General features: G+C 35.9%; 1 protein-coding gene across 8 annotated transcripts in view; it reads left to right on the top strand.

The window, feature by feature from the left end:
• The window catches only part of LOC126955127 (UDP-glucuronosyltransferase 2B33), a 329416-nt gene that overhangs the window by 135237 nt on the left and 175842 nt on the right, over positions 1-18337 (top strand). For 2 of the 8 annotated variants that reach the window (XM_050791398.1, XM_050791396.1), the window contains exon 5: positions 5785-6004. The exons of 4 other annotated variants lie outside the window; for them this stretch is intronic. In XM_050791398.1, the coding sequence (XP_050647355.1) occupies positions 5785-6004 (220 nt within the window). Of the gene's footprint in view, positions 1-2973; positions 3106-4864; positions 4953-5784; positions 6005-10125; positions 10552-18337 lie in introns of those variants that run through there. 2 more of the 8 variants (XM_050791402.1, XM_050791394.1) reach the window with 2 other exon arrangements.

The following is an 18337-nucleotide window of genomic DNA, read 5'->3' as shown; positions in this document are numbered from 1 at the left end:
TTTGGGGAACTAAAAAATGTCCGTGAAATCTTCCCAATTTGTGTTCTTCTGCCACAGCTTCAGTCAGTCCCTCCCTCTGGGGTCCCTGACTTCCCACAGCAATGAGCTAGTTGAAATTCTAAAATTCTCCCATAGGTAATGAGGATCTTCACCAGTATCACAGCTTAAAACACTTCTTCAACAAAATAAATGTGTTCCTATAATATTTGCAGACAAACTCAGTTTCACTTGATCTTACTAAAGCATTTAAATCATTCTTCATTGAGTCCCCAGGGGTTTACATATTACAGCATAAACATACCATATGAAAGCAGATGATTTTTGCCGTATGACAAGCGACTCATTAAAGCTCCCTGTGTCAACTTGCCTTAACATCATAGCCGCCTGGCAGAGAAACATAGAGATAATGACAATGCAGGTATAATAAAGACCAAATAATTTATACCACTTGTATCTGAATAGTGTTCTTAGTTTCAATACCAAAAAAATTCTGTCAGCATATAAGATTATATTCTTTATGAAAGAACACAATAAACTCATATATTTTAAATTCATATCACACTTTTAAAACGTGTACAAAGCAAGCATTCTTTATTACATTATTAAGTAATCTCTTAAAAGATAATTTTTGTCCACATAAAGCTGAGATTTTATTCCATTGTTAAAACTCAATATCTATATTGAATGCAAATTGCATGGGCTTTATATGATAACTTTCCCAAGAGGCAAAAGCTGAGGTAAGACTAATGAAAAATCTATGCCACCCTGCCCTACTCTTGAAAGATTTTCCCACTCACACTAAGGGAAACCGATAGTGTCAGTAGGAAGGGGAAGAGAGTAGGACTTGTAGAAGGACAAGAAAAAGGATGACTAGTAGTACAATAGTGATAATTACTACTATTAGCTGTTGTTACTAACTTGCAGAAAGATTTGAATGCAAGTCAGTGGTTGTGAAACCAGTTCTTTGTTTATTATGTAAAATAATTGCTAACCCAGGTTGCTTTCATTTCAATTAAATATTAGATTCTCAGATAATTTCTATATAAGAGAATAAGATATGACAAAATGTATCAGGTGTTTAAAAATAAATATTGCTGTAAATTTTATACTATATTCATATGAAATCATACAGAGAAAAATATTAATCAAGGTACACCTATTTGACATTATGGAAAATATGCGTGAAATTAACATTGGAAGTAGTCCAACATCTTAAATGAAGGAATAATTAAAAACTTATTCTATGTGCATACAATAGCATTACAATAATTTTATCAATGAAATATTCAATTACACTGTCAGCTGTAATACAAACAAAGGGAGTTAGAAAATGATAAACGTAACAAGGTGACAAGTTTTTGCAGGAGGAAAATGCATACACAATAAGATTAACATTTTCTAAATAAGCGTCACATGCATACATTTAGCTATATAAATAGGACAAAAGCCATGATGAAAAAATATATTTTACATAAATAATATCACAACATAAAAATTTTAGAAAAATTTTATTTAAAAAAATTTTCCATGCTTTTATAAAATTTCTTACATTAATCTTATATTATTTTTATGATGTTATTACAGAAGAAGAAACAACAAGTCCATATCAGTGATGAATCTGTAAACAGAGGTTAGGATCTTTCAACACTGCATGGGTAAACAGGGCTCTCAGCATCGAACTAGTGAGGTGAAACACTGAGCATCAGTTACAGGAAACATGGTGAACAGTCAACTACAGTCACGCACAATACCTACATGCCCCAAGTATTACCTGGAATAGCACTACAACGATTCTTACGTCAAGACTAAAAACCATATTTTAAAAACGCTCTGTAATATGTGGTCTGCTCAGTTAACATTTGGACATTTTTTCTTTGTTTTGTTAAGAACCATAAGGAAAAGTTTTACCACAATGATTAAATCCGAAAGTATTTAAGTTTAAACATTGGCATACATTGGAGAATGCAAGTCAAAATAATTCTCAATCGATTGCAGCCAAGCACATCTTCATGAGGAGTGTAATGTGGTGTGAGTGAGCTACTCAAAAGAGAGACAAGCCCTCCCCTGCAGAAAGGCCTGGTGGCCTCTTCTATTCTGGTGCAAGTGCTTCCTCTGAGACACAACAAAGTGATGATGGGAGTTCCTCACATGCAGTTATAAATAGCACATCAGTTTAACAATGTGATTTCAGGTCAATAGGTGCTCCACCTAAACAATAACCTGAAAATATGATCATTCAACTATGTAACTGTATACTGTACAATTCTGTATTATAAATAAGACTCCTGGACTAATTCACAGAAATTCCAAATTACAATATCAAACTCCAGAATGTCAGTGGTTCTTAAACATCAGCTTTTATTTTTGTTTAGTTTTTCAAAAACTACCAGAAAACTCTGACAAACTTTAAGTGAAGTAAAAAGTGCTGTAGAGAAACATAAATGTAGATATAAAATTATCCCAACTGTGAGCAGCTTATCCTCAGAGCTCATAGTGAGGGAAGTAAACACTAATGGCTTCCAACTAAAAGAATCCTACAGAAAACCTGCCTGAAATCAACACAAGTAGTTTAGTAGAACAACAATATAAAATTAAAGCTGAGTGACGCCACTTTCCAAGAACCTATGTTAGTAATTTTAGTATTATAAGAGAAGAGTCTGTGTGTAATATTTTTAACATTATCTCCCTGACTACAATGTAATAGCTCCATTTCTTTTCTCCCTTACACACATGCACACAAATACATACACATACACACATACTTACACAAATATCCTTAGCAGCGTCCACCTATCTCACATTATGTATCTAATTGCAAAAAACCTGAGTGATTGAGTCAGTTAGAAAATATTATTTACTCCAATGATTACTCAAAATACCTGATTTTCTCTCTTTAGTAATTTGTCCCAATTCTTTCAGTAGTGCCTGCTGTGCTGTTACTCTTTTGTGATGAAACAAATTCTTTTTTCACAGGAAATGGAAGAGTTTGTACAGAGCTCTGGAGAAAATGGTGTTGTGGTGTTTTCTCTGGGGTCAATGGTCACTAACATGAAAGAAGAAAGGGCCAACGTAATTGCATCAGCCCTTGCCCAGATCCCACAAAAGGTAAGATGAAGTGTCTTACTGGTGTGGAAAACTACTGAAAGAGGCTGCTAAAGTTTGTAAGTAATCCAATTATAGAAACTTCTGACAACTGTGAAGTTGACCAAAAGTTGAAAAATTAGAACAAGTATATTCCTGGAGAAACAGTGATAAGTTTGAAAATTGTGGTTGCATTTAAAAAAAAAAAAAAAATGTTTTTAAGTATGAACATTCCCCTATGTAAAATATGCAGACAATAAATTGTATGGAGAAAGGTATTTCAAAGTGTTTGGAGACTTCACCTCCTGTCCCATAAAATTTTGAATTGTGTATGTGATCTACACGGAATGAGTATTAAAGAGTAGATTGAACTCTTTATAGCCGAATATAGCCTTAAATATGCTTGTATAACATCCACTGACAGAAGTCATAGTTGTGCCTCAGACTTAGAGGTTGCATGTGGCCCTGAGGGAGTTTCTACCCTTGGTATGCATGAGTGGTTTCTATTAGCATCAGTGGGAACTCACCGCTCCATAAGTATCCACCAAAGGCAACTTGAGACCCAGAGTTATTTTAAATTTCTGATATTAACAGTCATACATACTGCTGAATTTAACTCAATATATTTCAGGTAAGTGAAAATGGTGCTTAATGTAGTCTTTAGAATGACTTTCAGGTGTTTTCATAAAAAATGTTTATCCAGAACTGCATCCTTGTAAAAATACAAGTAAGACTCATGATCATTTTTTTCAGAACAGTTTTCCTAATCTCAGCAGTATCCAATGAGTGAAGAACACTTGACTGATTCTTGGGCCATCTCTATTACTTATTGTACTCTGGAAGCTCTTGGTGAATGTTTACTATTATGGAATGTAATATTTCTATTTGCACTTTAAGTCAGATGCTTATATAAAATACCTGACAACAAAGGAGAAGATTGCCTCTGTTAGTAATTATGCGGTATATACTTTATTTAAAGATCTGTGGTAGTATAACACGATTGAATGTCATTAATTTAGGAATAATAACTGTCACATGTGGGGAGCAGGGGAGTAAGGAAAATGAATTCCAATCCTGTGATTAAAAGTGTAAACTATAGGCCAGACACGGTAGCTCACGCCAGTAATCCCAGCACTTTGGGAGACCAAGGCGGGCGGATCACGAGGTCAGGAGTTTGAGACCAACTTGGCCAACATGGTGTAACCCCATCTCTTCTAAAGATACAAAAAATTACCCAGACATGTTGGCATGCACTTGTGATCACAGCTACTTGGGGGGCTGGGGCAGGAGAATCACTGTAAGAGGTGTACCTGAGTAATGTTCATGGTGCTATTCAGAGAAAGAAAGCAAGCCTTTTCTGTACAACCTCACCCATATCATCATATTCTGACTGGTGTGAGATGCTGTCTCATCATGGTTTTGATTCTCATTTCTCTAATGATGTGTGATGTTAAGCTTTTTTTTTTTTTTTTTTTTTTTTCATATGATGACTGGCCACACGTAGGTTTTCTTTTAAAAAGTGTAACGATTTTTTAAATACTTGAACTTTTCATTGATAATCTGATTTTTTCTAAGATACTATTTTGGAAAATCATGATTTCCTTATCTGTCTAACTAGTTATAAAAGTTGAGAAAATTAAATGTGAGTATTCTATTTACATAAGTCTTTGAATAGTTCTGATTTTCTAACATCCTTTGATCTCGTTCCCATCCTTTTACAGTTCTAACATTCTATAACTTTTGAATTCCACTCATGGAATAAGATATTTTCTTACTGTAACAGGTTCTGTGGAGATTTGATGGGAAAAAACCGGATACCTTAGGCCTCAATACTCGGCTCTATAAGTGGATGCCCCAGAATGACCTTCTAGGTAAGACTCCGGTGAACAAATACTGGATATATTAGTAACAGCACATTAGAATGTTAATAGTCATGAAACAAGATTGTTGCATATTTGTTTATGAAAAACAAAATGTAACTTCTTTATAGTTATTTACCAGTCCTAGAGGAAAAGAATACGCTATAATTATTGGCATTTTATGACATACACTCACATTCTTTATGGTCAGAATCAGTGAGAATCTTTATTTCAGGTGTTACTACATCTCACAGAACTTTTCAATAACTTCCTGAGCTGTCTCTCTGTCTCCTATTTCTACAACTTTACACCTGTTGTTTCCTCTCCTGCAGGGTTATTTCAAATGCCACCAAAAATAATAGCTCTTCTATCACCAGTGATTCTGTATTTTCTGAAGGATTAAATTGCTAATCTTAATCATAAAGTGATGACAGGTCATGATGAAGTGTGATGTTTCCTTCCTCAATCCTAGCACCACCACCAACCCACTGCCTGCTGCCTTGCACACCCCACATATCACACTCTGTGACTGCACTTAAAATAGCAGTTCACATCATGCCCATCTCTTTGCTGTCTTCTTTATTGCACATTTTAAAAATCTAGATCACACTTTTTCATTAGTCCAACTGGAACTCTTGTATTGTTTTGCAGTCTGAAGTCACACACACCATGCAGCCTTCACTTGCATACCCAGCACAAGTACGTGTTTTTTCCTCTGAAGTCTGAAAGCAATAGCAAATTAGTTCAATGTGTTATCTAGAAAACATTGTCACTTTCAGAGCCTTTCCTTGTGCATCTCATTTTATTCCTATGAATAATTTTGCTAAAATTCATGCAATCCTAGGTCATCCAAAAACCAGAGCTTTTATAACTCATGGTGGAGCCAGTGGCATCTACGAGGCGATCTACCATGGGGTCCCTATGGTTGGCATTCCATTGTTTGCCGATCAACCTGATAACATTGCTCACATGAAGGCCAAAGGAGCAGCTGTGAGATTGGACTTCGACACAATGTCGAGTACAGACTTGGTGAATGCCCTGAAGACAGTAATTAATGATCCTTTGTGAGTAGAACAATATTTTTCACTAGGTGGTATTTATAGATAGCTTCTCTTGTCAATAGCGAGTGTGAGCTTCATCCTTTTTATAAGAGAGTAATTCTGAAAGAATTTAAATGATTTAACCAACCTGAAATCTGCTTTTATTTTTTATCTGTTATTTAAAAATTGTATTTGAAACCCATATGTCTAATGAATAGCCAGTTAGTGAAACAATTTTCTACACAAAAATAATTTTAAAATGATATAGATAATATAAAAAAATATATTTCTTAAAATTTTGACATAATGAATCCATAGTAGAAAGGATGAATAAATGAAATAATATAATAAATATTTTAATTAAATATCTAAAATGCCTCAGAACATGATGATTTTCCGGCTGAAAAATTAACTTTTATTATTATCACTATTGTAATGGACTTGAAATTGAGATTTAATTTTGATACCATAAAATCCTCTTCTTTGTGGTATAAACTCCAAATATATTTATTATGTTTACAGAGTCATGAAGCCATCATTATCCCATAATTTTAGAACATTTTTATTAGCACAAAAGAAACTGCAATAACACAGAAGTCACTTCCTATGACCACTCTGCCCTAGTCTAACACTAATTTGTTTTCGTTCTCTAGAGATTATTCTCTCTAGAGAAATTTCATATAAATGGAATTATACAGTTTAAGGTGCTGTGTAAATGACATTTCACCTAGCTTAATTTTTTGTTGTTTTTTATGGTGTTTGTTTTATTCATGTTGTTGTCTGTTTTAATACTTCATTTCTTTTTATAGCCATTTACTATTTTTTAGTAAGGATATGTCATATTTTAGTTGTTAACTTCTCAGTTCATTGGCCTTTTGTTTGTTTCCAATTGTGGTTACTAGGAATATTGCTACACAAGTTTTTGCATAACCCTGTTTTCCTTTCTTTTGGGTTGATACTACAAGTGGAATTGCTGGCTCATGTGGGAACTGTATGTTTATGAAGAACTGCTAAACTGTCTTCCAAAGTACTTGTTTCATTCATCACTACCACCAGCAGTACAACATGGTTACAATTCCTCCATACTTTTGCCAAACGTGTTGTTATCTGTCTTTTAGTTACAGCCTTCTTAGTGGGTGTAAAATGATCTCTCATCCTGGTCTCGGATTGCAATTTGTATGTCTTCTTTGAAAACATGTCTACTACAATCCTTGAAACATTTTTAAACTTTGCTATTTGTCTTATTAAGTTTTAAGAACTATTTATGTATTATGGGTCATATCAGATATATACTTTTTAAATATTTTGTCCCATTATTGGTGAACTAAATTTTCCTTTTTGATAATGGTCGTTGAAACACACACAAAAAAATTTTAAGTTAAATTTTTAATATTTTATTTTTTCATACCTAAAGATATCAATGTGCAAAATTCCTTGCAGAGTCCAGCTACCATCGATTCAGCATTTATAACTACTATCAATAATGCTTTTAAATAAGGAAGGTATCATCTAAAGGAATACTTTAAAAATACTTCATCACAAAAAAAGAAGGTTAATGAATGATAAAAACACCTTTAAAGAAGATAGGAAATAATTGAAAAGAAACACAAACCAACTTGGACAAATAAAATATATATATATAAAGCAAACTGGTAGATTTAAACGTGATTATACAAATACTTTCACTCAATCTAAACAGACTTAAAAAAAAGAGCAAATAATGGGTAAAGACATAAAACATTTGAAGAACACAATTAACAAATGGAATCTTATAATGTAAAATGATACACACACAATCCCATATGTACATATACAATACACATGTATGTATTATATATATCAACTGGAAGACACATTTTCTTAGAGGATGTCGAATAGTTATTTGAAGTGATATGTGGTGGGCAATAACTCAAGACTTAGTAAATATAATAAGATTTAATGTCATAGAAACTGTATGATGCAGTCATAGTGGAAGTGAGGGAGGTTATAAAAACTATAACTAACATATCTTTAAATTTTAGAGATAAAAAATACACTTCAAAAAATGTTAAAGTCAAGAAGTGGATCATAATTATGCATCTACTTTTATCTCAGCAATTCTACTCTCAATTATATACCCAAGAGATATGTATAAATATATAAATATAACACCATCTAGAAGAATGTTTATGACAGAATTATCAATAGTGTCTAAAAATTGTTAGCAACCCAAATATGTATTAATCACAAAATGAAGAAATAATTTGTGCTTTCTCAATCAACAAAATACTACACAGCAATGGAATTACAGAAGAACTGCTACATTAATAAAAGACACTAATGAGTACATATTATATCATTTAATACATAAACAAGCAAAACTAATGTATACTACTCAGGTCAGGCTAATACTTAATTGGAGGACAACAGTAGTGACTAAATGGATCAGAAAAAGAGAATGATTCTAGGCAGGTTGTGATATCCTATACCACAGTCTGAACAGTAGGTAAGTAGATATCTTCACCTCAAAATAATGTTCAAGATGATCTTATATTTTTGAACTATTCACTTAGTGTATGTATATTTATCTTTTGTATTTAATATTTAAATGTTTATTTTATGAGATATATAATGCATTTTAAAATTCTAGGAATCAAATAGCAAAATAAGCACAGAAAATAGAGAAAATCCTAGAGTTTCCATGATAGTGTGGTCAGTAAAAGCCTCTCTTAGAAGTAACATTAGAAGGAAGCCATAGAAAGGGAGAGAAGCATGCCTTGGGTTGTAGCAAGAGAGAATACTCCAAGAGCAGGAGAGAGGGAAAAAAAATGTGTAACGTGCTAAGAACACATTTGGGAGCTTAAAGAAAAATAGAAGGCCAGTCTAGAAGACAGTGTGCAGGGGGAAAGTGTTAGGAAAAGAGCTTGCCAGTGTCTAACAATGTAGGGTTCTGTAGACCAAATAACAGAGTTGGATTTTATTCTTTAAATAATGAGTAGCCAAGCCAAAATCTTAATCAGGGGAGTGCTATAAACTGACTTTAATTAAAAAAATCATTCTGGCTACAGGGTGGGAAACAGTAGGAGACAAAAGAGTAATGTAGAATCATAGTGACTAGCTATGAGGCGTGTCACTCACCATGACACAATTACTTTTTAGGAACTTAGAGATGATAATTCTCATATTGCATTTTCACAGTCTTTCCTACAGCACTTCAAATGGTTCACGATGTTGAGCACGTTCTCCATATGTCTGCTTGAGAACTAACAGTGCAATTGAATTGTTCATAATACAAAGGATAAATGCTTAAGGGATGAATATCCTATTTTCCATGATGTGATAGTTTCACATTGTATCAAAACAACTCATATACCCCATAAATATAGACCCCATTAATATGTACCCACAAAAACTTAAAATTAAACAATTAAAAGCAAATTAAAAAGCCTTATATTTTCTCTGTTTCAAAATAATTAACTTTCTCACCTAACATTCAATTTCTACTTTAGAAAATATTTGTCAATGAGAAAAGTCCAATTTAAAAGCCAAACTTTCTATGATGACTCAAATTAAATTACACGAATTCTATGTCAATTCTTTGACATTTACTTTGAACTATTTGACACTTTAAAAGCCTTTCATAAACTTGATATGCACAGACACATTAACTTACTTTCAGTATTAGCAAGGGAGGAGATCACTCCTCATATTGTTTTATGCCCAATTTCTGCCTCCAAAGAAAAAAGAAGTAAAAACTAAAAGGCAGAAATGAAATGCACAAGCAAAGAGCCTGTTGCCACACTCTGGGCCTGGTAGTTAAAGATCAACCCCTGACCTAACTGGTAATGTTATCTATAGATTCCAGCATTTTATGGAAAAGCGTTGTAAAAATCCCTGTCCTCTTCTGTTCCGTTCTGATTACTGATGCATGCAGCTCCCAGTCACGTACGCACTGCTTGCTCAATCGATCACTACCCTCTCACGTGGACCCCTGTAGAGTTGTGAGTCCTTAAAAGGGACAGCTCACTTGGAGAGCTCAGCTCTTGAGACAGGAGCCTTGCTGATCCTCCCAAATGAATAAACCCCTTCCTTCTTTAACTCGGTGTCTGAGAGGTTTTGTAAACATCTCTTCCTGCTACATTAGTATCTTTATTTTTATCCTTCAGATACAAAGAGAATGTTATGAAATTATCAAGAATTCAACATGATCAACCAGTGAAGCCCCTGGATCGAGCAGTCTTCTGGATTGAATTTGTCATGCGCCACAAAGGAGCTAAACACCTTCGGCCTGCAGCCCATGACCTCACCTGGTTCCAGTATCACTCTCTGGATGTGATTGGGTTCCTGCTGGCCTGTGTGGCAACTGTGATATTTATCATCATGAAATGTTGTCTGTTTTGTTTCTGGAAGTTTGCTAGAAAAGGAAAGAAAGGAAAAAGTGATTAGTTGTATCTGAGATTTGAAGTTGGAAAATCTGATAGATGAGACTACTTCAGCTTATTCCAGGAAGAAAGGTTATGATGCAGGATTTCTTTCTTCTTGTGACCAAAAAATAAAAATAAAAATAAAAATAAAAAATTTTTCAAAATTTACTTTGTCAAATAAAATTTGTTTTTCAAAGATTTACCACCCAGTTAATGGTTAGAAATATTTTGTACAAATGAAGAAAACACTCGGGAAAACATAAAATAATGTAAATCCATATGAACTTGTACTGAAATTTGTTGAACTTATATTGAAATTTGTTGTTCTAATTCATAGTTTATACAAAAAATATCTACTCAGCTTAACTATATTTCACACATTCTACATAAACAAAAGAACATGAAGAAGTCCACTGACAGTATCAGGGCGGTTTTGCACATACTCAGAATAATTTGGCTTCATTTTGAACAGGATTGCATTGTTTTAACGGCTACTAAAGAAACTATTACATAGTGAAATTGTGTGGAAAGTCTCTCTTCCTTTTGATATTTTAAGATGAGTAGTATTGCCATCAACGGAACAAAGCTGGATGGAGAATGACTTTGATGAATGGAGAGAAGAAGGCTTCAGTCGATCAAACTTCTCAGAGTTAAAGGAAGAACTATGTAACCAGTGTAAAGAAAGTAAAAACCTTGAAAAAAGGATGTATGAATGGATAACTAGAATAATCAATGCAGAGAAGACCTTAAAAGAACTGATACAGATGAAAACCACAACACGAGAACTATGTGACAAATGCACAAGCTTCAGTAACTGACTCAATCAACTGGAAGAAAGAGTATCAGCAATTGAAGATCAAATGAATGAAATGAAGTGAGAAGAGAAGTGTAGAGAAAAAAGAGTAAAAAGAAATGAACAAAGCCTCCAAGAGATATGGTCTTTATGTGAAAAGACCAAATCTATGTCTGATTGGTATGCCTGAAAGTGATGGGGAAAATGGAACCAAGTTGGAAAACACTCTGCAGGATATGATCCGGGAGAATTTCCCCAATGTAGTAAGGCAGGCCAACATTCAAATTCAGGAAATACAGAGAATGCCACAAAGATACTGCTTGAGAAGAGCAACTCCAAGACACGTAATTGTGAGATTCATCAAAATTGAAATGAAGGAAAAAATCTTAAGGGCAGCCAGAGAGAAAGGTCGGTTTCAGCACAAAGGGAAGCCCATCAGACTAAGAGCAGATCTCTCGGCAGAAACTCTCCAAGCCAGAAGGGAGTGGGGGCCAATATTCCATATTTTTCAAGAAAAGAATTTTCAACCCAGAATTTTGTGTCCAGCCAAACTATGTTTCAGAAGTGAAGGAGAAATAAAATCCTTTACACACAAGCAAATGCTTAGAGATTTTGTCACCACCAGGCCTGCCCTACAAGAGATTCTGAAGGAAGCACTAAACATGGAAAGAAGGAACATCAGGTATCAGCCATTGCAAAAACATGCCAAAATGTAAAGTCCATTGATGCTAGAAAGAAACTGCATCAACTAGTGAGCAAAATAACCAGCTAATATCATAATGTCAGGATCAAGTTCACACATAGCAATATTAACCTTAAATGTAAATGGACTAAATGGTCCAATGAAAAGACACAGACTGGCAAATTGGATAAAGAGTCAAGACTCATCAGTTTGCTGTATTCAGGAGACCCATCTCACATGCAGAAACACAAATAGGCTCAGAATAAAGGGATGGAGGAAAATCTACCAAGGAAATGGAAAACACAAAATGGCAGTGGTTGCAATCCTAGTCTCTGATAAAACAGATTTTAAACCATCAAAGATCAAAAGAGACAAAGAAGGCCATTATATAATGGTAAAGGGATCAATTCAGCATGAAGAGCTAACTATCCTAAATATGTATGCATCCAATACAGGAGCACTCAGATTCATAAAGCAAGTCCTTAGAGACTTACAAAGAGACAGACTCCCATACAATAATAATGGGAGACTTTAACACCCCACTGTCAACATTAGACAAATCAACAAGACAGAAAGTTAACAAGGATATCCAGTAATTGAACTCATCTCTGCACCAAGCGAACCTAATAGACATCTACAGAAATCTCCACCCCAAATCAATAGAATGTACTTTCTTCTCAGCACCATGTCACACTTATCCAAAACTGTCTGCATAGTTGGAAGTAAAGCACTCCTCCACAAATGGAAAAGGAACAGAAATTATAACAAACTGTCTCTCAGACCATAGTGCAATCAATCTAGAACTCAGGACCAAGAAACTCTATCAAAACCACTCAACTACATGGAAACTGAACAACCTGTTCCTGAATGACAACTGGGTACATAATTAAATGAAGGCAGAAATAAAGATGTTCTTTGAAACCAATGAGAACAAAGATACATCATACCAGAATCTCTGGGACACATTTAAAGCAGTATGTAGAGGGAAATTTGTAGCACTAAATGCCCACAAGTGAAAGCTGGAAAGATCTAAAATTGACACCCAAACATCACAATTAAAAGAACTAAAGAAGCAAGAGCAGACACATTCAACAGCTAGCAGAAGGCAAGAAATAACTAAGATCAGAGCAGAACTGAAGGAGATAAAGACAAAAAACCCTCCAGAAAAATCAGTGAATCCAGGAGCTGATCTTTTGAAAACATCAACAAAACAGACCAATAGGAAGACTAACAAAGAAGAAAAGAGAAAAGAACCAAATAGATGCAAAAAAAAAAAAAAAAAAAAAATGATAAAGGGGATATCACCACCAACCACATAGAAATAAAAACTACCATCAGAGAAGACTATAAACACCTCTATGCAAATAAACTAAAAAATCTAGAAGAAATGCATAATTTCCTGGACACTTACACTCTCCCAAGACTAAACCAGGAAGAAGCTGAATCCCTGAATAGATCAATAGCAGGCTCTGAAATTGAGGCAATAATTAATAGCCTATCAACCAAAAGAAGTCCAGGACTAGAGGATTCACAGCCGAATTCTACCAGAGGTACAAGGAGGAGTCGGTACCATTCCTTCTGAAACTATTCAAATCAATAGAAATAGAGGGAATCCTCCCTAACTCATTTTACGAGGCCAACATCTTTCTAATACCAAAGCCTGACAGAGATACAACAAAAAAAGAGAATTTTAAACCAATATCTCTGATGAACATTGATGCAAAAATCCTCAATAAAATGCTAGCAAACCAAGTCAGCAGCACATCAAAAAGTGTATCCACCATGATCAAGTGGTCGTCATCCCTGGGATGCAAGGCTGATTCAACATATGCAAATGAGTAAACATATTCCAGCATATAAACAGAACCAAAGACAAAAACCACATGATTATCTCAGTAGATGCAGAAAAGACCTTTGATAAAATTCAACAGCCCTTCCTGCTAAAAACTCTCAATAAATTCAATAGTAAAGACTTGGAATCAACCCAAATGTCCATCAGTGACAGACTGGATTAAGAAAATGTGGCACATATACACCACAAAATACTATGCAGCCATAAAAAAGGATGAGTTTGTGTCCTTTGTAGGGACATGGATGCAGCTGGAAATCATCATTCTTAGCAAACTATCACAAGAACAGAAAACCAAACACCACATATTCTCACTCATAGGTGGGAACAGAACAATGAGATCACTTAGACTCGGGAAGGGGAACATCACACACTGGGGCCTATCATGGGGAGGGGGGAGGGGAGAGAGATTGCATTGGGAGTTATACCTGATGTAAATGACGAGTTGATGGGTGCTGACGAGTTGATGGGTGCAGCACAGCAACATGGCACAAGTATACATATGTAACAAACCTGCACGTTATGCACATGTACCCTAGAACTTAAAGTATAATAATAATAATAATAATAATAATTCAGTATTGATAGAACATATCTCAAAATAATAAGAGCTATTTATGACAAACCCACAGCCAATATCATACTGAATGGGCAAAAACTAGAAGCATTCCCTTTGAAAACCAGCACAAGACAGGTATGCCCTCTCTCACCACTCCTATTCAACATAGTGTTGGAAGTTCTGGCTAGGACAATCAGGCAAGAGAAAGAAATCAAGGGTATTCAGTTAGGAAAAGAAGAAGTCAAATTGTCCCTGTTTGCAGACGACATGATTGTATATTTAGAACACCCCATTGTCTCCCCCCAAAATCTCCTTAAGTTGATAAGCAACTTCAGCAAAGTCTCAGGATTACAAAATCAATGTGCAAAAATCACGAGCATTCTTATACACCATAACAGACAAACAGAGAGCCAAATCATGAATGAACTCCCATTCACAATAGCTTCAAAGAGAATAAAATAGCTAGGAATCCAACTTACAAGGGATGTAAAGGACCTCTTTAAGGAGAACTACAAACCACTGCTCAGTGACATAAAAGAAGACACAAACAAATGGTAGAACATACCATGCTCATGGATAGGAAGAATCAATATTGTGAAAATGGCCATAGTGCCAAAGGTAATTTATAGATTCAATGCCATCCCCATTAAGCTACCAATGACTTTCTTCACAGAATTGGAAAAAAACTGCTTTAAAGTTCATATGGAACCAAAAAAGACATCACATTGCCAAAACAATCTTAAGCCAAAAGGACAAAGCTGGAGGCATTACACTACCTGACTTCAAACTATACAATAAGGCTACAGTAAACAAAACATCATGGTACTGGTACCAAAACAGAGATACAGACCAATGGAACAGAACAGAGCCCTCAGAAATAATACCACACATCTACAGGCATCTGTTATTTGACAAATCTGATGAAAACAACTAATGGGACAGGATTCCCTATTTAATAAATGATGCTGAGACAATTGGCTAACAATAAGTAGAAAGCTGAAACTGGATCCTTTCCTTACTCCTTATATGAAAATTAATTCTAGATGGATTAGAGACTTAAATGTTAGACCTAAAACCATAAAAACCCTATAGGAAAACCTAGGTAATACCATTCAGGACATACACATGGGCAAGGACTTCATGTCTAAAACACCAAAAGCAACAGAAGCAAAAGCAAAAATTGACAAATGGGATCTAATTAAACTGAATAGCTTCTACACAGCAAAGGAAAATACCATCAGAGTGAACAGGCAACTTGAAGAATGGGAGAAAATTTTTGCAATCTACTCATCTGACAAAGGGCAAATATCCAGAACCTACAAAGAACTCAAACAAATTTATAAGAAAAAAACAACCCCATCAAAAAGTGGGCAAAGGATATGAACAGACTCTTCTCAAAAGAAAACATTCATACAGCCAACAGACACATGAAAAAATGCTCATCATCACTGGCCATCAGAGAAATGCAAATTAAAACCACAATGAAATACCATCTCACACCAGTTAGAATGGCAGTCATTAAAAAGTCAGGAAACAACAGGTGCTGGAGAGGATGTGGAGAAATAGGAACATTTTTACACTGTTGGTGGGACTGTAAACTAGTTCAACCATTGTGGAAAACAGTATGGCGATTCCTCAAGGATCTAGAACTAGAAACACCATTTGACCCAGCCATCCCATTACTGTGGATATACCCAAAACATTATAAATCATGCTGCTATAAAGACACATGCACACGTATATTGATTGCGGCACTATTCACAATACAATGACTTGGAATCATCCCAAATATCCATCAGTGACAGACTGGATTAAGAAAATGTGGCACATATACACCATGGAATATTATGCAGCCATAAAAAAGGATGAGTTTGTGTCTTCTGTAGGGACATGGATGCAGCTGGAAACCATCGTTCTCAGCAAACTATCGCAAGAACAGAAAACCAAATACTGCATGTTCTCACTCATAGGTGGGAATTGAACAATGAGATCACTTGGAAACAGGAAGGGGAACATCACACACCGGGTCCTATTGTGGGGAGGTGAGGGAAGGGATAGCATTAGGCGAGACACCTAATGTAAATGACAAGTTAATGGGTGCAGCACACCAACATGGCACATGTATACATATGTAACAAACTGGCCCATTGTGTACATGTACCCTAGAACTTAAAGTATAATTTAAAAAAAAATAAATAAACAAAAAAAATAATGTTGAATATTGGCTACAGATCTCTGTTGGCTTCCGGGATTTTGGATCAGAAGTCCATTGTTAGTCTGATGAGCTTCCCATTGTATGTAATTTTGCCTTTCTCTCTAACTGTCCTTTAAATTTATTTTTATTTTGACTTTAGAGAATCTGATAATTGTTTGTCTTGGGGATGACCTTCTCATGGATTATCTCACTGGGGTTTTCTGCATTTCTAAATTTGAATATTGGCCTCTCTAGCTAGATGGGAAAAGTTCTCATGGATGATATCCTGAAGCATGCTTTCCAAGTTGTTTTCATTGTCCTCATCTGTTTTAGATACACCAATTACTCTTAAAGTTTTGTTCATTCATTTTTATTTTTTTTCTCTGTTATTGCCCACCTGTTTTATGGCAGAAAGCCTGTCTTAAAGCTCTGATACTCATTTTTCAGTTGATTTATTTTGTTATTAATACCTGTCATTGCATTATAAAAGTCTTTTGGTGTTGTTTTCAACTCTATCAGGTAGGTTACGTTTTCTCTTTACAGGCTACTTTGTTAACTTCTGCAATGTTTTATTATTATTTTTAGCTTTCTTGCATTGGGTTACATTATGCTCCTTTAGCTCAGCCAACTTTGTTTGTATCCCTATATTGAATTTTACTTCTGTCATTTCAGCCATCTTAGCCTCAGCCCAGTTCCAAACCCTTGCTGGAGAGGTGATGCTGTAATTTGGATGAAAGAATGCACTCTGTCTTTTTGAGTTTTCACTGTTCTTGCACTGATTCTTTCTTATTTTTGTGGGCTTATCTGCCTTCAGTTTTTGAGGTTGCTGACCTTTGGGGTTTTTTTTTGTTTTTTTTTTGTTTGTTTGTTTGTTTTTTTTTTCTTTTATTCTATTTGATTGCCTTGAGGGTTTGTTTGTGATATAAGGTGGATTCAGCCAACTGGCTTTGTTTGTAGAGGGAGCAGTCTTCAATTCCCAGTTCCTGGACTGTATGCTTTAACTCTGGTGGACTTGCATTGAGCCCCAGCTTTGTTCTCTGCCTTTTCAAGGCTTTAAGCCTACGACACTAGGGCGATCAAGGTGTGGCAACTGCAGCAGAGTGCTACTGAGTGCAGGAGTATCTGCCTCTTTCTGAGTGTTCACCACAGTGGCAGAAGCAAAGCAGTTGGAAGGGGAGTGGAAGGCCCCTGCTGTAGACTGTGTTATGTCACACTGGAGGTGGTGTTTGTTTAGAGTGGGGTGGTTGCCAGCACAAGTCTGGGTGCCTTCTCTTTGCCCTGCAAGCAGAAGTGATCACTGAAGGTATGGGAGGCTCCCCTGTCCTCTGTGCAACATCAGCAAAAAGGTGGGCACTGGCCGGACAGGGATTTCTGGTTCTGTGCCCATCAAGACTCTGCCTGCAATGCTGCAAAGACTGTCAGGGTGATTTGAGTGAATGTGGTCGGTGGGGGGGGCATGGAGGGATGCACTGCACTCCTGTGTGCTGCTGGGTCAGGTACAGCAAATCCCACCCATGCAGACATGCACTCAGCAAAGTGGTGTGAGGAGTTTCTGTAGGCTCAGGGGAAGCTGCAGTATGGGAGGGAACATGCAGACTCGTGCACAGTGGTAGGGGCTGCCTCAGTGGAACTCTCTATCAGTCAGGCCTGTTCCTCTGTTGCAGAAACTATGGTGTGGGACCCCAGGACACCCAAGACTGCCCTGTGAGTAGGTATGACAAGACTGGGACTCCAGGAGAGAGTAGAAGATCAAGGAGTGTTCAAATCAGACCAGCCTCATCTGATGTGCAGGATCACCATGCAGGGATCGGGTCTGACTCTTACCCAATGGCTAGGGTCTCTTATTCATGAAAGTTGAACTTAGAGAGATGGCCACA

This window comes from Macaca thibetana, chromosome 5 (assembly GCF_024542745.1).
Source record: "Macaca thibetana thibetana isolate TM-01 chromosome 5, ASM2454274v1, whole genome shotgun sequence".
Classification (NCBI taxonomy): Eukaryota; Metazoa; Chordata; class Mammalia; order Primates; family Cercopithecidae; genus Macaca; species Macaca thibetana.
This window is presented reverse-complemented; position numbering and strand designations above follow the sequence as displayed.